The sequence below is a fragment of the Marmota monax genome, unplaced genomic scaffold (assembly GCF_021218885.2).
Source record: "Marmota monax isolate L192 unplaced genomic scaffold, Marmota_monax_Labrador192_F-V1.1 WCK01_AAM20220418_F8-fsc00053, whole genome shotgun sequence".
In the NCBI taxonomy this organism is placed as follows: Eukaryota; Metazoa; Chordata; class Mammalia; order Rodentia; family Sciuridae; genus Marmota; species Marmota monax.
This window is the reverse complement of record NW_026693153.1, coordinates 7,530,622-7,554,674: the sequence shown is the minus strand read 5'-3', so window position 1 is coordinate 7,554,674 and position 24,053 is coordinate 7,530,622. Positions and strand designations below refer to the sequence as shown.

At 36.8% G+C, this 24,053-nt stretch overlaps 1 protein-coding gene and 1 long non-coding RNA gene across 6 annotated transcripts in view; one reads left to right on the top strand and one right to left on the bottom strand.

The window, feature by feature from the left end:
• Window positions 1–18,175, bottom strand: part of LOC124099977 (uncharacterized) — a 34,659-nt gene extending 16,484 nt beyond the window's left edge. The window contains exon 1 of the long non-coding RNA XR_006854141.2: window positions 17,993–18,175. This is a non-coding gene — a long non-coding RNA (uncharacterized LOC124099977). The remainder of the gene's footprint in view (window positions 1–17,992) is intronic.
• Cmss1 (cms1 ribosomal small subunit homolog) overlaps window positions 1–20,062 on the top strand; it is a 327,203-nt gene extending 307,141 nt beyond the window's left edge. For all 5 annotated transcript variants that reach the window (XM_046455268.2, XM_058582905.1, XM_046455269.2 and 2 more), the window contains 8 exons: window positions 2,715–2,786; window positions 4,579–4,708; window positions 9,050–9,109; window positions 10,126–10,228; window positions 12,990–13,050; window positions 13,486–13,573; window positions 18,328–18,416; window positions 19,777–20,062. In XM_046455268.2, coding sequence (XP_046311224.1) covers window positions 2,715–2,786; window positions 4,579–4,708; window positions 9,050–9,109; window positions 10,126–10,228; window positions 12,990–13,050; window positions 13,486–13,573; window positions 18,328–18,416; window positions 19,777–19,860 — 687 coding nt within the window. In that variant the 3' untranslated portion in view covers window positions 19,861–20,062. The remainder of the gene's footprint in view (window positions 1–2,714; window positions 2,787–4,578; window positions 4,709–9,049; window positions 9,110–10,125; window positions 10,229–12,989; window positions 13,051–13,485; window positions 13,574–18,327; window positions 18,417–19,776) is intronic.
• Window positions 20,063–24,053: the final 3,991 nt, after the last annotated feature.

Below are 24,053 nucleotides of genomic sequence, written 5' to 3'. Positions count from 1 at the left end.
CTCTCTCTACTAAGTACCTCCACCAACTCTAACCACTTTCCATTTTCCAAAATGTTTAAATCTCTCCACTACTGCTTCCTTTCTCCTGGTTTCTTGGTTCTTATAAATTTATGCCTTTTTAGTGCCCTTTATTTATTTATTGTTCAGTGGCATTTGGAGGTGGCTTCTTCATGTTAAACCAAGAGAGTCATTCTTAAAGGATATACCTTTTTACACATATTTTTTCCAACTGATTTTATTTATTGTATATATACTGTATCACATACATACATGCCATTTTATTTTTTTAATATTTTTTAGTTGCACTTGGACACAATATTTTATTTATTTTTATGTGGTGCTGAGGATCAAACCCAGTGCCTTACACATGCTAGGTGAGTGCTCTACTGCTTAGCCACAACCCCTGCTCCCCTTTTTTATATTTTAAGGAATTGAGAATATGCTCCAATTGTTTCACTTAGAGGCTGTTGTTGTTGTTGTTTGTTTTTGTTTTGTGTACTAGGGATTAAACTCGGGGGCACTCAACTATGAAGCCACATCCCTAGCCTTAGTTTGTATTTTATTTAGAGACACGGTCCCACTGAGTTGCTTAGTGCCTCACAATTGCTGAGGCTGGCTTTAAACTTGGGATCTTCCTGCCTCAGCCTCCTGAGCCGCTGGGATTACACAGGCATGTGCCACCATGCCTGGCAAGGCCATGTTTTTTGTACACTTTGAGGGACATATGATTCTTCAAACTACATATTGACATTGCCATAAAAAAAAATGACATTATGTGTCAACTGTCAAAGTCACATCCTATAGGAATTGATTTTATGAAATTGTTAGTGGTTTGGCCTGAGTCTGCCACATCTTCTTCCCCAGTCTCCATAAAGTAAACATCATTAAATGAGTCCATATCTTTACAGCTGAGCTGATTTTTCAAGTTAATTTATGTCATGTTTGAATTAATCATCTTTCTAGCATAATTTCAATGTGCACATTGAACATATTCCTAGAGAATATCTCCATATACTAAATAAGAAAACTTAACAGGTTTTTAAATCTGCTTCCCAAAAGCCTTGACACTGGTGAAGAAATATTATATATGCCTTAAGAGATTTGCTAATCATATCCAGGCCTCTGCTGGAGGAGCATGAGCTAAACATTAGCCTGGTCTGTAACTAGACTCTTCTGAACATCTGGCAGCTTCTGTGACATATTGGTGGCCTTGACCCAGTTTCTTGCTAGCATGTACCAACATCAAATTGACATGAATCCACATCCATCCACAATCCAGCTTAACTTTCTACATTAAAAAGGCCATGATATCTTTCTTTTCTTTTGCTATGATGCAATTGCTCTTTGCAGGTTTCTCCTTTTAAGTGAGAAGCAGCTAAAATTTCAAGATTCCCATGTTATTTTTTTTAATTTTTTTTTAGTTGTAGATGGACACAATACCCTCATTTATTTTTACTTGGTGCTGAGGATCGAACCCTGTACCTCACACATTCAAGGCACGTGCTCCACCACTGAGCCACAACCCCAGCCCCTCCCAGGTTATTTTAATCTTGAACCTTTTAAATCTGCTTCTTTACCAACTGAAACAGTCTAGAAACTTCTGGTCCTTGGCCTAATGTCTTGAAGAAATTATATAGTATTATATCTCTCTGTCTGATTTGAGGCCATAGGCTTTCCTAATCTGCAGGCTGTCTGCAAACATATAATAGAAAGATTCATCTGTGATCATTTTAAACAGAGCCAGTGGAGACAAGATTGCTTTAGTTAGTGGTTTGCCAGCTTAAATAGAATACACTCTAGTTGGAATGGAAACTGAGTTTTCAAGGTAAAACTCAGAATGTTTTACTTACATTTTATACCTTTATACTTGGCAACCTGTTGGAAAATGTTGCATAGAAGATCCAGCATAGGAAACATTTTATATTCTTGCTTATGATCAATAAATATGGAATCTGAGGCATTCTATTTTATAAATCAAGGTCTTAGTCCAAATTTCCTGTTTTCAATCTCAAAAAAAAAACAAAAAAAAAACCTCAGGATAAAAATAGCATTGAGCTGTATAGGGTGCTCAGGGGTCAAGGCAACAGGCAAAATAAATTACTTTATATGCTGTGGTGCTGAGACTGTTATCAGACCATTAGCAGAGACATTAATTTTGTAGTCACTATAAAAAGTATTTGGTACAGCTGGTTTTATGAAACCATAAGTAAATATATCCTACTTTGGATTTTCTGTGCTTATGGAAAAGAGAGAAGGAATTGATAATACAGAATAATGAACCAGTGACTTGAAAATGCAGGCTCATACACAGCCAGTTCATGGAAAACTCCATTCACTCTAGTCAAAGGCTTGTCTTGCCACATCATAATTTTAATCACATCTATTTCTTGCCTCTATTTTACAAACTGGCCACTGTCTTCCATCTTTAATGCTCTGCACATATCCAGCACACATATACACTCACCCAGGCATTTTGATATTTGTTCAAAGATTTTCCAGTCTTAAGTCATTCACACTTCCTGACTTTCTCAAATTCTCTCAGCTCTGCTCCTGCATAATAAGCTCCAGTGGGTCTCCCAGCATCTCAGTCTGCAGAATATTACCAAGGTACTCTGAGGAATACATGCAGAGCAGAAAATTCATTGAGATTCATACCATTCATTGACACATCATCATGTGAAGATGAACATCTCCTCATTTGTGTTTCTTTATAGCCTAAAGAATGTTTCTTGATAAAACCAAAGGAAATAAAAGAAGACGCCAAAAAGACCAGAAAGAGGAGAAAGGTAATATTAATAATATCTTGTGGTGATATGTCCCCATGTGGTTTCCATCACATGTTTATGTGTCATAACTATTATAGTCCCCACTTTAAAAATACAGAGATCATTAAGATCGTTAAGATAGTGAGGTTTGGTGACTTCCCCAAGGTCACTAGTAATGTGTTCCTGTTGGGGCTAAAAATAAATTCTTCTGATTGCTATTTCAGTCTGTGGAGCACCAAACATCTTTGTGATCCACCCTGTGTTTTCGTTGTGGTGAGGTGTCAGATCTGCATTTCTAACTTAGAAGGAGCCTAGAGCTATTCCCTCCCACACTGCCCTGATCCCTCTGGTTCTGTCCCCCAAACTGACCTTCTTTTCCTACTTATTCCAGATTTTGAGACCCTATGCCTTAGAATATTAATTTTAAAAATAAACAAATGAAGGTAGCATAAGGCATTTCTGACTCAAATTTGGAACCATAATTTAAGGCAAAAGTTCCCCTTCCATTTTAATATTTGCCTCTGAACATAAAAAAGACTTTATTGCTCCTATACAACTTTTTTATGGCTTAGCCTTTAAGAAAATATGGTTGGCTTTCACCTTTCCATCACAGTTGTGAAAACAGCAGCGTAATTCTCTCCCTGCCAAGAAGGGTCTACTGCTGTAGTCAGCAGAGGAAATATGATTGGGATTAGAGGAAAGAAGATGAACTCAAACCAGTTACTTAACAGCAAGCTTTTAGAAAACTGAGAGTGTGCATGCATGTTTTTCTTTTCTTACAAATGGCCAAATAGGAAGACAGGAGGTGCCAAATTGGCTGAGGTTTGGCAAGTCCTTAAAGAAGTGACTTTAACTTCTTTTTGATAATTTGTACACTAATGGCCTTGAGGAGTGTTAAGTTCTGTGGCTCAAGGTCAGAACTCTAGCTGGATATTTTAGCCTTGGCTGAGGTCATGCTAAAATATGCCCACTGATGACATATTTTTAAATGTTAATTCCTTTGACAGAACCTTGATCATTCTTGGCAGTGGGTAGAAATGAGGATATTAGGGAAGGAAGGAAAGGAACTGGAGTGGGGGATGGGGAATGGCTCCTTCTGGATCTTTGGTGAAACATTAGAAGGAAGAGAGAAGGAAAGGTTATGATGAAAATGAAATAAACAGTTGTGTGTTCCCAGTACACTGCAGACATTGAATAGAATTGCTGCACAAGTACACAAATGAATCCAAATCAAAATAGATGTGGGAAAGCATTTCTTGTTAGAGTATCACTTCTCCTTTCCATAGGACCACTTGAAGATTGTCAGTTTCCCGGGACTTAAAACTCAGGGGTGTAAAGTCCTCTTTTCAGTAGGCTGCTATGCTCAGATTACTCCCGCAGGTTTAGCTCTAATGCCAGAAATCCAAACTGAGACTTGGCACCTCAAAAACCAGGTTAGGCAAAAAATTCTCAAAATTCTACTCTTCCAAGGATAGATATCTTTTAAGGGTAAACGAGAGGTTTCCATACCAACAAAATCTCTTGACTTTTAACAGAAAAGACCCTATTGTAGAATCTCATGCAGAAATTTCAGTTCTCATAGAAATCATAGACCAAGAGGCACAAGAAGCCTTTCAGATCACCTCTTCATTTTTTCAAAATAATAGTTATGTCCAGGAAGTATTCAGGAAATTTTCTTAAGTGTATTTATTAGAGCTTACATTCACACTCGGCTATCACCAAAAGGTGTGTGCAGTTTCAATGCCAGAGGAACAAGCCTAAGCCAAATATCATTCTGAAATCTTTATATTTTGTTTTTCCTTTCATATATTAGAAGAAAATTACTGATGTTCTTGCAAAATCAGAGCCCAAACCAGGGACACCAGAAGACCTACAGAAGCTAATGAAGGACTATTATAGCAGCCATCGCTCAGTGATTGAACTAGAAGAACTCAACCTACCAGGTACAGCCAGGCTTCTGTTTTCCTAAGGATGAAGAGCAGAACATGCTTATTGTTTCTTTACTATACATTATGGTTAGCTATCTCAGGCAATGAAGTAATATATTTTCCATTTGCTAATTCCTTCTTCCTCAATCTAATAGATTTTTTGTTTGTTTTGTTGTTGGGGGTTTTTGTCTGTTTGGTTGGTTTTGGGTTTGGGGTTGGGTTTTTTTGGGGGGGGGTACCTGGGATTGAACTTGGGGGCACTCAACCACTGAGCCACATATCCAGCCCTATTTTGTATTTTATTTAGAGACAGGGTTTCACTGATATACTTAGCATCTTGCTTTTGCTGAGGCTGGCTAGTGATCCTCCTGCCTCAACCTCCTGAGCTGCTGGGATTACAGGTGTACACCACCATGCCCAGATTAAAACCAGGATATTCACTCAACTACATTGCAAAACCTTTTTGTTGTTTTGTTGTTGTTGTTGTGGCTGTTTTTGTTTTTTGTTTGTTTGTTTGTTTGTTTGCAACAAAGTCTCACTAACTTGCCCAAGCTGGTCTTGAATTTACAGTCCTCCTTCAGCCTTCCCAGTAGCTGGGATCATAGGCATGCACCACCATGCCTGGCTCAATCTAACAATTTTAACTCCTGAACATTTCTTTATTAAGATGCTAAGCAATATTTGTTGAATCTAAAACTAAAATTTTTTTTGTTGCTTTTTTTTTTCTTTTTTTTACTCAAAAGACTAATTGTTGGGTCTTTTTTAGCACACTCCTTAAGGAATAAGAGACCTTAATGAGGATAAAAGTTAAATTAAGATAAAGCATACATTTAAAAGTATAGATATGAAACTTTGGTTTACTTCTCCTTTATAAGAACTTTAGCCTTAATGAATATCTTAATTTTTAAATTTTGTTTATCTGGATTTCCTAATCATGGTTTTGTTTTTGAGAGTCATATTTTAGACTCGGCATGGTGGCTCATGCCTATAATTCCAGCAACTCAGGAGGCTGAGACAGGAGGATCGCAAGTTCAAGGCCAGCTTAGCAACTTGGTGATACCTGGGCCAAAATAAAAACTAAAATGGACTGGGATGGAATTCAGTTATAGAGCATTCCTGGGTTTAATCCCAAGTACACACACAAAAAAAGAGTAGTATTTCAAGTAGTTTTCCAGATTTTTTCAAGCAAACTGTCTAAATGACGTAACCAAATTCTGAATTTTTAGTAAGGTTAACATCTCTTCCAGATGATTCTTAAGTCTGCCATATTTTGAGATCTACTGCTATTGAGTATTTATAATTAAAATGTATGTTTAGTTATTGAAATAACTGATTTCAAAATTATGTTACATTCAACACTTTTGCACAAGCCTGGCAGAAAATAGATGTTGTCATAAAAGCAAACCATAGAAAGTTTGAATACCTCTGTTCAGATGAGTTATTTATAGACTATGAGGAATAGCTAATACTACTTTTGGAAAAAGCCAAGAGTAGTTTGATTTTCTTTCTCCATTACAACTTTATGCTTTCTAGAAGCTTGAGAAGCTGAAAAACAGTCTGTTCCCTGGATTTTTATAATTATTTTGTGATATGCTTTTTTTGAACTGTATAGGGGTTTGAAGACATGAGTGCCCTGTTTCTTTTCCAAGAAAATTACTCTGAAGGGAATTGAAGGAGTGCATATGCACATGAGCAAGCTTTGGAGTTTGGGGCTTACTGAACCCAGACAGCTCCACTCCAGCTTCTCTGGCATGAGAGCTATGTCCTGACTGCTCTGTCACAGGAACCAAGTGCTACAACAAAATCACCTCTCAAGCTTTCGCTAAAATTTTATTTTTATGTGACTCACTAGTCAGTTTTCCCTGCTAGTTCTTCATTAGTACATACTTTTAAAACTCAGGAAAGATTCATGAGTTAATGGGACTGCTGCTATTTTGTAACCTTATAGAATATCATAAACCTCGATTCTCTCTAGAATTAAGAGCTAAAGATCAGAAAAAAACTTTAAAAACTCATCTAGGTTCTGTATTGAGTTTGGGTTATATTATTGTTTTATTAGAGTTCAGTAACAAAATTAGACAAGAATGTGGAGTCATGAGTTTATTTACAGAGGAAAAAATATCTTAGAAATATAGCCTAAGAAACAGGCTTTCATTTTCAGTTAAGAAATTAGGCTATTCTGAGACACAGTAAACTAAGGCATCATTGGAAGGTTTAGGAGAAAGGGCCCTGGTCACTGCACAGATGAGTCCAAGGACAGAAAGGAAGTTTATGCTAGGTGAGGGCAGGGAGATGCCATGGGTTATTTGGAACAGGCACAAGGAAGGGCATAAGTATAAGGTGGATATAAATAATAAATATTGTTCCTACTCAGTTTGTCATGTATCTAACTTGGTTTTAATTTGAGGTTGTTTGTGTCTGCAGGGAGGGAACATGTCTTTTCAATTAGTCTTGTGCACTGTGCATTGTTAATATCACACACATGGCACTTAATTAGGGTTTTGAGGCCAGAATTTCTAGGAGCTAATTAGCTCTGCTGTTGCCTGAGAGCTGCAGTGTAGTTTACATCCATGATCCTAAATGCCTAAAGGCTAGCTGCAACTGAATCTCCAAGGAACTTTTTAAAATGCAGCCCAAGCCCACTCTCAAGGAATTTTGAGACACTGTACCAAGGAAAGTCCATCCCAGGAATCTATATCTTTTGTAAAGCTCCCCAAGTGAGTCTCATTGTATCCAAGCTTAGAAAAATACAGTGGCAATGGCAGTGGCAGAAACCAACAACGGCTCTAGAACATATAATAGGCAACATCTTTGAAGTTAGTTACTCATGTACTGTGAGTTATATACGCTGGTGTCACAATACAAATTTAGAAGTATTTTGCCTCCTAACACTTGCTATATTTACAGAGAAACTTTTTTATAGAATCAGGTTTTTAACTGTTTTAGTCAGCTTTTTCACTGCTGGTACTAAAAGACTCAACGAGAACAATCTTAGAGGAGAAACAGTTTATTTGGGGGCTCATGGTTTCAGACTTCTCAATCCATAGAGAGCAGGCTCCATTCCTTGGGGCTCAGATGAGGATGAACATCATGGTAGAAGAGTGAGGCAGAGGAATGCAGCTCACACAATGATCAGGAAACAGAAAAAGACACTCCACTTGCCAGACACAAATGTCTATCCCAAAGCCATGCATTGTCTTGCATGACCTTTTGGGGGACATCTCACATCCAAACCATAACAATAAGCATAATGTTGCTTTTTTATGCATCTCATGAAAACAGTTAAAAGTATTACATAATTGATAGCCCATGACAGCCATTGGTCAACAAGGGCTCTGTTTTATTTTAATGTATTACATTGTTTTTTATCATGACATTGTATTTTGATGCATTATTTCCATTCTTCCCAAATCCACACTAGATTTCTTTCTTCGTAGACATTCATTCCAATGTTACTATACATTTTAAATATGTATGTATTCTTACAAAATATGTCATGTTGTGTGTATATGTTTAAAATCTTATCTAAATGACTTTGTATTGATCCTCTCTTTGTGTTTTTTTTTTTCTTCATTTCACACTTCTCCAGATATGCCTTATGGCTTCATGCACATCTAATTTATCACTTCCAAATGCTACATAGTATTCCAGTGTTTTCATCTACCACATTTGTAGATCCGTTTTTCAAGATATGGACACTATGTTATTCCTGCTTCTCCATATCACAAATATTGCCATGATGAATGTCCCTGTATATGTCCCTTTATAAACCACACAGATTTATTTCCATTATTTAACCAGAAATGAAATCAGGGTATCATAGGGTATATAATCCTCATATTATTAATTTTCAAAACAAGTATACCAGTTTACACTTCCATCCTCCATGGAAACATTCCAATCACCCTGAATTCTCAACAACACTTGGTATTATGCATCTTCTAACATTTGCCATTCTAAATGAATGTGGTGTCTCATCATTGTATTAATTTGTAGTTCTCTGATCGTTAGTGGGTTTGAGCATCTCTCAAACTTTTTTGGCCATTTCCTTTTGCCTTTGCATATTGCTTATTCTATGAATTTGGAAAACAAAGGTGCTTCATCTCTCTGCTGAATAATACACAAAGTGTCCGTTTCAATACTCTAAGAAATGATGAGCAGCTCCATAGAGGGTTTTTTAAAAGTTTACTTCTGTGCTACTGTTATTTTAAATATTAAAGGATGCTTTAAAATATATAGTGATTCTACAATTCACTGATGTTTTATAACTTGTTCAAATATATATCATTCATACTTAATCTCTTGTGGTTGTGTGTTTGCAAAATTCTCTACAAAGCTTGTTCATCATATTTCTAGATTCCTGTTTCCTCAAAGCCAATGATTTGACTCACAGTCTTTCGTCATACCTAAAAGAAAGTAAGTTACCTTTGGTCTTTAAAAAAATTATTAACCTGGGGCTGGGGTTGTAGCTCAGTGGTAGAGTGCTTGCCTAGCATGTATGAGGCACTGGGTTCAGTTCTCAGTACCATATATAAACAAATAAATAAATAAAGGTCCACATTAGAAATATTGGTCTAGGAACCAAAGAATAGTGTTCTATTCCCATGTCCTCAGTAACTTGCTATTTGACCAGGGACAAGTCATTGAGAACTCCCTGAACTTGATTTTGTTACCTGAAAGATAAGGAAATTGGACTGTGTGAATGCTATACCAGCAGTGAGATCCTGAAAGTCTGTTCACATGTTGAGAATTCAGACCAGTTACAAAGTCAATCTGTTTTAATCATTTCAGTATTATTGGGCATAGCCATGGATTATTCATATCAAGTTGTCATTTATGTATGGCCACCAATGAACTAGTTTAGGTACAGAGATTTAACATTTTTCTTTTAAATTGTAAGCAATTCTGATGAAAAAACTTTTCTCAGCAACAAATTCAGCAATGTAAATCTAGATAATAATATATTCAAACTCACTGCTTTATAAGAACTAAAAAAAAAGAAAAAACATACAAAATGCTTAGCACAATGTTTAAGGAATGTTGGCTGTTATTTAAATGTCAGTTGTATTTTATGTCTTACACTGGGCACCTCTTTAAACCTAACATTATTGGGCCAGAATTCTCCTGTTTAATCAATGTTGTTTTCAATTATCAATCATAAAATACTGAAAATTTGTTAGTCTAAACTTTTTTTACTTAGTTTTAAAACTAATCACATTTAGGTGCTTGGCATATTATATGTTTTGTGTTGTAAATTAATGACATGTCATTTTGATCTACTATCTAGAATAATCAGAAAATAGAATTATAATTATTAGTGTACATTATATTTCATTTTGCTTAAACACTAATAAGAGGTAATTGGAGAATATGCAAATTTGGGGTCTCTAATTTACTATATTCAGAATAATTTTACATGCTCTTTTTTTTAGTCTGCCCTAAGTGGGTAAAACTTCGGAGAAACCATAGTGAGAAGAAATCTGTACTGATGCTGATCATCTGCAGCTCTGCCATCCGAGCCTTGGAGCTCATCAGGTAGAAGTTTCTCCAACTCTACTTCATAAATGCTTTCTGATTAACTGATAGATGCCAACCTGATACGCTCTGTGTGCTGGACTTAAAGTAGTAATAAAACTACTTTCATGAAGTCCTTGCCTTCATGAAATTTACATTCCAGTGGGGGAGAGAGACAATAAACAAATAAGTAGACATCATAATGTCAGGTATATTAATAAGTTATATAAAGAAAAAGCAAAGCTTAGCAAAGGGATAGAAGTGAATGGGGACTCTGTAAAAGATTGGTCATGGAAAACTTCTAAGGAGATGACATTTTAGCAAAGGTTTGAATGGAGTAAAGGAAAAAGCCAAGCACTTAGCTGAGAGGAGTATTCCAGGTAGAAGAGACATTATCCACAAAAGACCCTGAGGTAGGATGCCACTGGAGGATTCTGAGCAGCGTATTCCAGTGATCTGAGTTGTCATTTTAAAGGATCACTTTACTTTAGCTGCTGTGTGGGGATATAGTGTATAGAAGCATGAGATTATACCAGCAACATCCAGTTAGAAGGAAAATTAGAAGGGATCTGGACTCAAAATAATAAGAGAAGATAGAATCAAAGGAATAAACTTACCAAAATCTACATAAAGAAAATATCAAATACAACAAAAGGTCTTGAACAAAGAAAAAGTTACACTGTATACTTGAATAGGAAGACTCAATGTTGTAAAGATGTCTGTTTTACTTAGGATAATGTACAAATTTCAGTTTCCCATACAACTTCAGTAGAGTTGTTTTTTAAACTAGATAAACTTGTTCTAAATTCATATAAGAAAGTATGCAACTCAAAATTAGCAAGGAAATTCTGAAAAAAAAGAATACTAAAGAAGATATTATCCCTTTCAATTACAAATGTATATATTACAAAGTCTCAATAATCAAAACATGTCACCTGTATTACAGATCAGAACAGTAGAAAAGAATTGAAAGTTCAGAAACAGACAAATGCTTATAGAAATATAATATATAGCTAAGGTGACAAACTAGAAATCAGCAGAGAAAGATGGATTATTTAATAAATTGGTTTGGAACAACTGGCTAGCCATCTGGAAAAGGCAGGCTAGATTCATATCTTACTTCTTACACCAAGATAAAGCTCAAATGGACCAAAAATTTGAATATAAAAATTATATATTAAAAATAATTTGTCAATGTTTTACTAAGTTCTCTCACATACCTTACTGTATTTTTGTAGAATAAACACAAATGTCTCCACTGGTTAAGTGGTAACATTTAACTTTCAGAGAAGAGTCAACAGAGTAAGACAGGATGCACTAGGAACAGCTCTCTCTGGGCGCCAGGCTCTGAGCCAGGCTTTGACAGGAGACAAAACAAAGGAAAATCCAACTCATGAAGAAAAATGAGCTTGGTCATATGGACAAAGGTGCAAATGTGGGCACTCAGTAGATACTTAGCATCTAGTTTTCTAAATGAACTAATATAATCATGAGTTAGAAAAATAGTTAGTAAACTTTATAGTCCTTTAAACTCTCCTTTCCCCCACCTATGCATACACATAAAATGGTATCATCTACCCACTCAGTGAAGCAAAGTATTCCTTTCAATTCTTTCTGATGCAAACATAATTGATGTTAAACTCTGAATTCTGGGCACCTGTACTTCCTGGTCCTGAGATCACAGCAGTTCACATTGACTTTTTATTGCTTTAAAAACTACCATCTCAGAACTTATTTCAGATTGAAATGTTAATGGCAAAGACGTTGACTTAGAGGTGACCTCTTAAAAGCAAGTTGTCAAATTGATTTGAGCTTTTACTGTATATAAATTCTTTTCTAAGGGGCATAAAAGTCCTGTACCAATTCTCATTATTTTTCTGTGTCCCTGATAATACTACGATCCATTTCAAGTTTAAATGAATTGTAAATTTGTTTTTGAGCAGGCTCAACAAGCCCAATTCATAATTCTAACTTTTCTTATGACATCTATTCTCTTGGGAACCATGAATTATGTTAAACTGCCTTCCTAGTTGACCTTAACATGAAGAAAGTTTATGTGTATGTAAAAACTCACATGCAATAGAACTTGCATAGCACAATTCACTATTTTGCAAACTTCGTGTTCCTCTTGGTCAATGATATTTCTCAAAACATCATAATATATAAAGAACAGCAATATTCCTATGTTGGGTTTATCCCCAAATATCAGTTAAAAGATGGTTCATTTATGCCCACTCAAAACAGAATTTCAGGTGCTATATTTCAAGTGCTCTAGAGAGCCCAGGTTGACAGCACAGCTCCAAGATTTCTTGTGCAATCAAAATTTGTGTGAGAATTACACTGCCAGGAACCTGAAATGTGGAAAGTCTATATTATAGGAGAAGGGCAAATCTATGTGTTTCGGTAATCAAGGAAGACTTAGTAAGGTTAACTTTGTGTATGAAAGTTAGAAGTCACCACAGATATGTGCCTGAATAAAAGGCCACCCCAATTTCTGATTCCTTTCAGGCAGGGCCATTATCGCTCAGGCTGACCTTGAACTCTCAATCCTCCTTCTTCAGCCCAAGAGTAGCTGAGATTATAGGCACCACTATTGAGTCCAGCAGGCCACCCCAATTTCATTGCAAAAGGGTTAACCTGAAAATTCCAGAACTTGGTGGATATATACACATGTGTATGTATGTGCATATATACACACACACATTCTTTGAATACACTTAGTAGTCAACACAGTCCAGAATGAGTGAGTTTTCTTAAACATTAATCTATTTCTTTTCATTAGATCAATGACAGCATTCCGAGGAGACAGCAAAGTTATGAAATTATTTGCAAAACACATAAAGGTAAGCTAACTTTATGGTTCCTGATAAGAAATGTAAGTCACTGCTAAGAGCTACTGCCATATCTCAGCTTTTTTCTTCAAACTCTTCTCCTAATGTCCTTAGTGTTTTCTTTGGTGGCTTGCTTATATGACATGTTTAGCAACCATTCTGGTTTTCTTTGAATTTCATGCCTCTGCATATCCTCCCCCCTCTGCAGTCATTATTCTGTCATATTCCATTCCTATACAGCCACTGAGGCTTGATTCCTGGATTCTTTGAGAGTTTGCCAATTTTCTAGGGAAGTTTTTTTCTTGGCCCTGGAACTTGATCCTAAACACCAGTAACCTCATTTGCGCTTCTCTTTTTAAACTATGAGTTAAAATGCTCTAAATTGGCCTATAATTGCAATTCCTTAATGTTTCTTCTTTTTCTCTCTTCTCTTCCATCTTGGAGCAGGTTCAAGAGCAGGTAAAATTACTGGAGAAGCGTGTGGTGCACCTGGGTGTGGGAACACCAGGAAGAATTAAAGAGCTCATTAAACAAGGTAGGAAAAAGGCAATGATACTTTTACCCAAAACTAGGAATTGCCTTATCCCCATGTGAGTTTAGGAAACTGCATTTGAATATAGAGAAACCAGACCTCTAAGTTAATTCCCCAGTGGGAAACTTATCCTGCAGTCTCTGAAGCCAGCCAGTGAGGATAATGTAATGGGGAATGATAAGGTCTGTGATAAACTGAATTGCATTTGCCCACCGAAATCATTCAAATCCTAGTCAGGTTAGTAGATCCAACAGGTTTCATCAACCAGTTTGCAATCTTTGGAATTTGTGGAGCTGGATGTATTGACCATTTGCCTCCCAGCTAATTGATTCCTTAGTTCCCTGAGATTCCCATTCTGTTTGAGGGCTGGTATATAAAACTTTGAGACAAAAAAAAAATGCAGTTTCTATAGATAAAATAGAGATATTCTGTATTATTCCTATCCAAATGCATTTCTCTTTTAGTCCTTTATTCAGAAAGTATTCCAGACAGCAGCTCCCAGTGAATTTTTTATATGTTGTTGACTTTCTTTAAGCCAATAGCCTGAGAACCTGCTAACCTGTTGATGATCTTTTTACCTATTCTGCCAACCAGACAGACTTAATGATTTCTTTTCATTACTTACTTCTAAGTTACTTACTTAATGTAGCAATAGAACTTTGTTTTATAAGTGTCTGGAGCTATTCCTAGATTATTGTATATATCTTAAAGTATATGTTCATCAATATAGTAACTGAGTACAGAGATGGGCATTTACTCAGAAACAACCCAAAGACTGGTTTCTCTCTAGATGAAAATCATCCATTGTTAACTAAACCCAACCGTATGCAGAGTTCTATGCAAATGCAAAGAAGAAAGAGACTAAATAGCCTCCAACAAGGAAGGGAAACATACATTTATTGAATTCCTCTTTGTACTTAGTTTAATGCTAGACATCCTTTTGTATGCTATCTCATTCTTGGCTAACACTCTTATTTTTCAATGAGAGAAAACTGAACCTCAGAAGGTTTAAGCAATCCCTGAGGTCGTTCAGTCCAGGCCTCCCTGGTTCCACAGCCTTTTTCCCTGAAGGAACTCATGACCCAGTTCAAGAGCTAAATGTTCACAGAATGAGTTTGACAACATGAGGCAGTCAATGCCAAGAGCCAAATGATCACTAAGTTCTGTAAGATTTGAAATGAGGGAGAGATTATTATAGAGGCCTGACCCTGCAAGGAAGGATCTTTAACTGATCTTGAAATTATGGAGAGGAGCCCACTCAAAAAAGGACAGGCAGGTCCACACCGTACACCAAGAGGAGACAGTAAGTAAACAATATAGTGCTGAGATAAAGAGCCCCTAGTAAGGTTTCAGACCTTGGAATTCAAAGCCCAGGTCCAGCAGTTTACCAGCTCTGTGATTTTGGCCAATTAACCTTTTTAAGCCTATTTCTTTATCTGAATGACAGGAATAATAACAATATCTACCTCAGGGATTGTTATGAAAAATGAAGTGCCAATAAAGAGCTCAGCACAGGAGACTATGTGGAGAAAAAGGAACTCCCACTTTTGTATGCTGTCTCATTCAGTGCTCACAGCATCCTGACTAGCTAACACTCTCCTGTGCTGAGCTCTTTATCGGCACTTCATTTTTCATAACAATCCCTAAGGTAGATACTATTATTATTCCTGTCATTAGTGGTTGTACTAATATACAATCCCAAACCACTGCTGGTGGGATTGTAAATTAGTACAACCACTATGGAGATCAGTGTGGAGGATCCTTAAAAGACTAGCCATGGGACCACCATATGACCCAGATATAATACTCCTTGGTATTTACCCTGAAGAATTATAGTCATCCTACTACAGTGATACATGCATGCCCATGTTTATAGCAGCACAATTCACAATAGCCAAACTATGGAACCAGCCCTAGGTATCCATCAACAGATGAATGGGTAAAGAAAATATGGTCTATATACACAATGGAGTTTTATTCAGCCTTGAAGAAAAATGAAATTATGTCCTTTGCAAGAAAATGGATGGAACTAGAGACCAAATTCAGAAGGTCAAAGGTAACATGTTTTCTCTCATGTGAAAGCTAGAGAGGAAAAAAGAAATGAGGGAGTGGGGCATGGATCTCATGAAAATCAAAAATCAATAGATGAAAAGGACGCAGGGGTGGGAGTGCTGGGGAGTGATAATTGGTCAACTGATATTTTGTGCATGTATGAATATGTAACATCAAATCCTATCATTATGTACAACTATAATGCACCAATAAAAAATGTGGAAAGAGAAAAATAAAAGAGCTCAGCACAATGATTGTCACACCCTAAGTACTTAAAAAATACTAGTTCATTTCATTAAGGAAACTGACTTTCTTGCTCAGAGACTTTATGAGCTATAGTAGTAGAAGATTCCATTGGAAGAAAAGTCAGATTGTGGAGAGGGAGGACCTTGAACAGTAAACTGAGGAGTTTGAATTTTTATCTTGGGTACCTGGGACAACATTGAAAGCTAAGAAAAAAATGAGATAGCAATCATAGTCCTTCTGTGAGACTTGGATTTGGGACAGATTGACTAGGCATTAGGAGAGGCCAGGGCTAGACACTCATGTTTGTTCCTGCTTGAGCTAAAGATTCACCTACCCTTTTCCTGGAATCCAAGACAGTTTTTGTGTTACCAGATTAACCCTTTTACCCTGCCACCCATGCAACAGGGCCATTTTTCTCTATATTTTGAAAGAAGCTGTCCAGACTGTTGAAATTAGATTTCCACAGAGTTGGGAGAAAATGTGAAGGTTAATTCATATGGAAAATCATTTAAGAGCTGTTGATGTTGTATATTAATGAAAATAACTTACTTCTGAATCTGATAAGATATTTAATATTCATTAGCATCAGGTGTTGAGCTGCATGCAAAGAACAGCCACCCTCACACTCTAGAAACTAGAAGTCTAACAAAGCAAGACCAATGGCACATAATGCATTTTAAATAGCTGTTTATGACTTAACAAGATGTTTATGATGTTAGATATAGAGGAGAGTTTCTAGACATTGAACCATATCCCCTGACAGTGGAATGTGTACAATTAGAGACTGAATTTTGTTGTTATAATTTAATAATGAAGGGGATTTCCTGACTAGAAGAGTATATGAAAAATGCAAAAAGGGACAGAGACGAAAATAAGGCACTATAGAGATAATCTCGTTAGTTATAATGAATGTCTTTCCCTTCAGTCTTTTTTCTACACATTTATGCATTTAGTACTACAGCTTATAACTTTGCAGCCTACTTTTTTCACTTACTATATATTTCATGTCTTTCATGACTAGGTTTAGTTTTTCACTTGTGATATCTCTATAGCATTCTACTGAAAAACTATACTGTTGTGGGTTTTGTTCAGGTTTTTGTTTTGTTTTGAGGATCAAACCCAGTGCCTCACACATGCTAGGCAAGCTTTCCACCACTGAGCCAAAACCTCCCCCCACCCCCGCCCCAGGTCCCATTTCAGTTTTTTTATGACAGGATTTTTGGTTTTATTTTCTAATTTTTTGTGATCATCTTTACAAGTGACTATGTTTAGGTTTCTGTGTTTTCCCTGGGATGTTATGGAAGGAAAACTACTTGTCAAATAGTGTTTTAAAGCTCTTATTACGTAGTGCCCAGTTTTTCTACAGAGGAATTTGCTCTTCCACTGCTTATTTTTAAGAGAAGACTGGCCATCAACCCATTCTTTCCCAGCTTTCCATTTGCATTTTTCTTTTGCAGAGAGAGATTTAAATAAAATGTAGTTTTGTTCATTTGTTGGTTTGAGGTTTTTTGTTGGTTTGTTTTCTTGTTGTCATTTTGGTTTTTTTGTGGGGGTTTTGTTATTTGTTTATTTTTGGTTTAGTTTGGTTTGGTTTGGTCCTGGGGTTTGAAACCAGAGGCACTCTTACCACTGAGCTCCATCCCCAGCCCTTTTTATTTTGTTTCTGTGACAAGGTCTAAGGCTAGCCTTGAACTTGTCATTCTCTTGCCTCATCATCCTGAGTCACTGGGATAAGCTAATTGTTGCCACTGTCCCCTGCTAAGCATTTTAATTATGAAAAGCTACTTGAAGCAGAGAGGGAAATATTGAAGTGGCCTAGGGAAAAGCTTGGGGAAAGTGCTTCAGGCTGAGGAGGTCTTCAGGTACTGTTTGCACATGCAACATGCAACAGCTTGGAGCAGTAGGAAAATCAGACCTGAGGACTGGACAATCCCGGGGTCTCCTCCAGCCCTCATATTCAATAATTGTCTTCCAGAGAGATAGGAAAAGAGGAGAAGGAGGCCTTGGAGGATTTTTCAGCCTCATCAGAGGATATCTGACTGAATAGAACAATTAATGTGGACTTCCTTTTTTGCCTAAAACAAACTACCCAACCCTGTGTTCCTCCTCCTCCTCCCCACTTACCTCTGGAAGTCAAGCAGATTCCAGGGTCCACTGTGCCTAACTGCAGAATACACCTTATCCAGTCCTTTCAGGAAGGAGACTCCACCTTCCAGATTCAACAAGCTTAGCTAGAGCAGCTTCTCTGCTTTTTTTCAGGAGCAATAATAAAACTGAAAGGAAAGAAGTCCCAGAGGGCTTTTTTGCTTTCCATCAGGCAAGGACAGCACTTAATGGGCAAAGATTAGTTGCTAGGGGAAAAGACAGCAAATGAAGCGAAAACAACCAGAATAAAAAATCATCTTAATAAGCTTATGTCCAGAGGTTTTTACTACAGCAACTCTTGCTTTCTCTTTCAGGTGGCCTTACTTTGAACCCCTTAAAGTTTCTGATTTTTGACTGGAACTGGAGAGATCAGAAGATGAGGAGAATGATGGATATTCCTGAGGTACTGTTTAATCAGCAATGGCCTTTAATCCTTTTTTTTTTTTTTTTATGGTAATAAAGTCTTTGACATGGAGAGCCAATACATTCTGGCCTTTGACATGATTTTTATCTTTTAACTCTGAGATAACTACAATTATGGAGGCCACCTCAACTCCTTAGAACTATATCCTTTGTGTTACATGGGAGTCCACTTTGTCACTTATTAAATGACCAAGGGCCTCTGCCCTAGTAGGACAACGACTGTACTTTGCCTTTGAGATATGGGAAGATCTGAAGGACTTGGCACTTTTCCTACGCCCTTCCTCATACACACAATCATCTTTGCCTATCATTCTTATATGTGCACTTTGGGCCAAGGTGGGAGAATGAGAGACACAAACTTGTACCTTTGCCAGCATCTCCTCAGCCCCAGAAACCAGTAACTTAATGTCTTAATGGATTAGAATTGAATGATTGAATGCCTTTATAAATGAGCTTTAGCTCATTATATATTTATGAAAACAATCCATTATAATCATAATGTGAAAAATTGATTTTGCCACCCACCATGTTACCATGGGGCCAATTTTTCAATCTAGGGTTTGCATAGTAATAAACATGGCTGCCAGTCACCAACCAGAAATAAATCAGGGCAGTAACTATAGAACAGACTTGGAATTGCTCCTCCAGACATGCTGAATAATTTACCCATAAAACCTTATCTCCAGATTGACAAAACCTGATTTTAATTGATTGGTGAGTTATTATCAACCTCCGATTTGGGATAAAAGACAACTTCTATTCAATTACAACCCACCCCCTATTCTCTCCCCCAAAACACACATAGAATCATACTTCTGCCTCTGAACAAGGCAGCTTCTAAAAACTAGTTTAACAAATTTTATATTAGACACATGAGACCCTATTTGGTGACTTCAATTATAATATTAAGTCTGAATATCCTACTATTATTTAGTTATAATAATGAGAAATGATATCAAAATTTTTTGTCATCACAGTTATACTGATTATATTGACATCATTAGCATTTATCCTAAGACAATAAAATCCTATAGTAGAATAGTGCATATAATCTGGGTTATAGAAAGCACACTTTAGAGTCCTTGAGCCACATTTATATGGCATTTTATTTTGAATGGGTACAAACAAATGGCATGTTAATGAAACTGATGTGTTCTATAATACCTCTTATTTGTGTGACTATTTCAACTCTGAATCAGGTTGATCAGGACTTGTGCCTCTCTGATACTGGCCATAACAACTGTGTAAATACCCAGAAGTACAGATGTTTGAATGTTTTCACCATCTTTGCTTGATTTTAAACCTTTTTTTTTTTTTTTTTGGTCTTTTCTCTCATTTAGATAAGAAAGGAGGTTTTTGAACTTCTAGAAATGGGAGTACTCAGCCTATGCAAGTCAGAATCCTTGAAGCTGGGCCTTTTCTAACCTTGTCCTAATGAAGAGTTTCACAGTAGAATTTGCATCATATTTAAGGGTGCTTCACATTGCAAGCACTCAGTGGATATCAGCTATTGTTTTATTATGTTAATTAGATCATTGGGAATGTTTGTGGAAATTCTTTGACCAATATGAATTTCCCCTTTTGTCAACTCCCTTGTATAATAAAGAATCGAAAGCTTGTGTGTGATCTTTATTGAACAGATTGAGTTTTTCTCTCTACAACTATCCTTTGCTGTAATATGCAGAAGAAAAGGAAGAGCAGCTGGGTAACCTGAGGCAAGCCCCCTTCCTCTCTAAACCTCAGTATCATCAGCTGTGAAATGGGAATGATATTTTGCAGGATTTCTGTGAGATGGTACACATGGAGCATATCTGTAAACTGTGAAGCATGGTCCCAGCATGAAGGGTGACAGTGGTAGCTAGAAAGAGCCACAAATGGATGTAGCATTTGTAAACATATGAGAGAATATAACTGTGCCTGTCTTATCCATTTACTTTTTTTAAACTTTTTTTGAAATAATTTCAGACATATAGAATAGTTGCAAAAATAATGGAGTTAATTCCTATGTCCCCTTCCCCCAGCTTCTCCCAATGTTAATATCTTGTATAAGTAACTATGATACAGTTGCCAAACTAAGAAATCAACATCAATATGATACAGTTAACTACAACCCAAAAACTTTGTTCAGATTTCACCAGTTTTTCCACTGATATCCTTTTTCTAAGCCAGGATTCCATATTGCATTTAGACCTTACATCTCCTGATAGTGACAGTTTCTCTTTCTTTCCTTCTCTTTCATGACTTGCACACTCTTGATGTTTGTCAGACATTTTGCAGAATGTCCCTCAGTTTGGATTTGTCTATTGTTTTCTTATGATTTGATTGAAGTTATGCATTTTTTGGCCAGAACCACAGTAGTGGTATGTGCTTCTCAATGTATCATGTCAGGGGATACATAATGTTAATGTGGCTTTTACCAGTGATGTCATGTCAGCCTTAATCTCCTGATCAAGGTGGTATCTGCCAGTTTTCTCCACAATAAAGTCGCTGTTTTTTCCTTTGTAATTTATCTCTCTCTCTCTTGGGGAACATATTTTGAGGCTTTGCAAATATCTAGTTTTCCTCAAACTTTGCCCACTATTTTTTTAACAACTATTGGTAGTTCTTTTCTGCTACAATTATTACTGTAAGGATTTTTTGTTTGTTTGTTTCTCTTACTCTCTTAATATATTTTCATTGGAATTCCTCTGTAGGAAAGAACTATTTCTTATTCCCGTTTACTTATTTATTTAATTATTGATATGGGTATTGGCACATGAATATTTATTTTATTCTTTGAATTAAGTGCAGTACTGTTTTTATTTTATTTATCAAATTCTTTTTCTTGGCTTACTCATTTAAATAGTGTTGACTGGTTATCTACTTTGTGCCAAACAGTGTAACAGTTGTCACACTTTGTCTGTTTAACCAACCACTGAAATAGTCCTGAAGGAAGAATGTTACTATTCACATTTTATCAACAGTAAAACTGAATCTCAGAAGGGACATACACTAGTTCAAACAGAAGAATTGGAAGTCAAACCCAGGTCTCCTGTTTCACTTCAAGACACCAACTGGTCTGTTTGGAGACGCGGGCATATATAGCAAATAAGAGATATTAAAGCAAACAGATCCCACATGAAATTCCACATTCAAATTTTGTGAAGTGTCAAGCCTCAGAGCCTAGCAAATAGAAGTCCAGCAAATCTCACACTCTGGCACACTAGTAACTTGCCACTCATGCACCTCTGCAGACCGAAAGCCACACAGAAGAACTGAGGGAAATGTTTTCCATTATCGATCCTGACTAGAGCCCAGCAAGTTAAAGGAAAGAGAAAAAAGAGCCATCATAGAATGAAATTTTATCCAAACTATGCCTAACCTTACCTACTATTTTTATTCCTTTAACCCTAACAAGTGAGATGTTCTCAGTCACAAGTAAAAAAGAAAATGGATCACATCTTCCAAATACTAGCATTCAACTACCTGTCAAGTGACATGTCTTAGACTAATCTGGAAAAAAGTATATCAAGCATGATTTTTTGAATGAACAAATCTGCAAATTAAGACATTGCAATCTGTTTCTGTCAGAATCCAGCCCAATCCACCAAGCTGCTACTGACTTGCCAAATCCAAAAAAAAAAGAGACCGTTATGAACATTATATTTGTGTCCCCCAAACTTCCAGATTCTGTATTCATATGTAGTATATTTACCGCTAATAGGAAAAGACAATGAGATATAAGGCAACTTCAAATATAAAATATGGCTTATAATGCCTGAGAAGGCTGTCTACACATGGGGTTAAAGAAAAATGAAGGGGCTGGGGATGTGGCTCAAGTGGTAGCGCGCTCGCCTGGCATACGTGGGGCCCGGGTTCGCTCCTCAGCACCACATACAAACAAAGATGTTGTGTCTGCCAAATGCTAAAAAATAAATATTATTAAAAAAAGAAAAAGAAAAATGAAGGCAAAAATTTATAAAATCACTCAACAAATTTCTAATGACATCATTGCACAACAGCTGCTAACAAACTGTCACATAAGTACCAGTCTAGAAGTATTCTCAGACAGGCAATTTTGTCCCACAAGGGACATTTGCAATATTTGGAAATATGTTTGGTTGCCACAACTGTAGGGGGAGGGGTTACAACTGGCATCTAGAGGGGATTGTGACTGACATTACCAGGTAGATGCCAGGGATGCAGTTAAACATTCTGCAGTGCTATAGTATAGCTCCAACAAAGAAATACCTGACTCAAAATGTCAGTAGTGCTGAGGAGACCTGTTCTGGAGATATTGAAAACAAGGCATAATAAGTTTACTTGCAAACTTAAAATAGATTTATTTAGAAGAAATAGGTGAATATAATATATCTGATTATAACTCCAGAATAATGCACCAGAAGTGTGTGCTTCCTATGATGACTAATTTTCATCTGTCCGCTTGACCAGGCCACAGGGTACCCAGATAGTTGATCAAATATTTATTCTGAGTGTTTCTATGAGGATGTTTTGGAATGAAATATTTAAATTGGTGGACTGCCCTCTGAGTGGGCCTCATGCCATCAGCTGAAGACCTGAATAGAACCAAAGGCTGACCCTCCCCCATGTCTGAGAATTCTCCTGCCTAACACTTTCTAACGGAAACACTGGCTGTTCCTAACTCTTACAAGGTTTCGGCCTGCAGACCTCAACTGGGACATTGCAGTTTCTGCAGATTCTCTATAATCATGTGAGCAATTCTTTATATATACATTTAATCATACAATGTATTTTTTTCTGTATCTTGGGAGAACTGTAATTAATATACTACATGGGAAGCTTCTTTTAGTTTGGGATCTTGGTTAGCTTTCTTTTGTTGTTTTATAAAAAGGCTAAGAAATATAATTTTTATTGATTTATTACAGGATGGCCCTGTTACTAAGCATTGTCTATGTAGTATACTCCCACCCAAAGCAGAAACAAGTTCCTAAACACAAACAAACCTGATATTTTGTAGGTCAACTCTGTGTAAAGGTTGGGCGAGTGTCGGAGGAAGAGACCACCAAGAGACTGTCTCATGCAACAGCAAAGGGTTTATTGGGAGTCCAGCATGCTGGGGCTCAGAGCTCACTTGAATAGAGCAAAGAGAGCCCCGGGAACAGCTTAAGCAGAGCTTATATACTTTCCTTGGAGAGGGCAGGGACTTCACATACAGCATAGCCAATCATTGCACTGTTTCTGGGAGGGGTTGTTTTCGTAGAGCAACCAGATGATCAGTGGGCTTTTCCGGGAGTTGTTTTCAACTTCTACATGAGTTTCAGGTTCCAGGAAAACAGAACTTAATTCTTAAATTCTTAACCTTTTCAACTGCACATATAATCTAATCTCATAGCCTGTTAATTCCCTTTTAAACTTGACTTCTTAACTCTGTTCTCTCAGTAAAACAATAGTATATGATAACTAGAAGTATTTGCTTCCATCTTCCCACACATACTGTCTGACAAGGACTGCCATGCTAGTTACCACCTCCAAGTCAGATTCAAATGTCCCAAGAAAGTTTCCCATTGGTATTTTGCAAAGAGGAAGATTTGACTCTGAATTGGAAACCTCCTATTATAAGTACTTGCATTTATTTTGTATTATTTTAAATGCACAT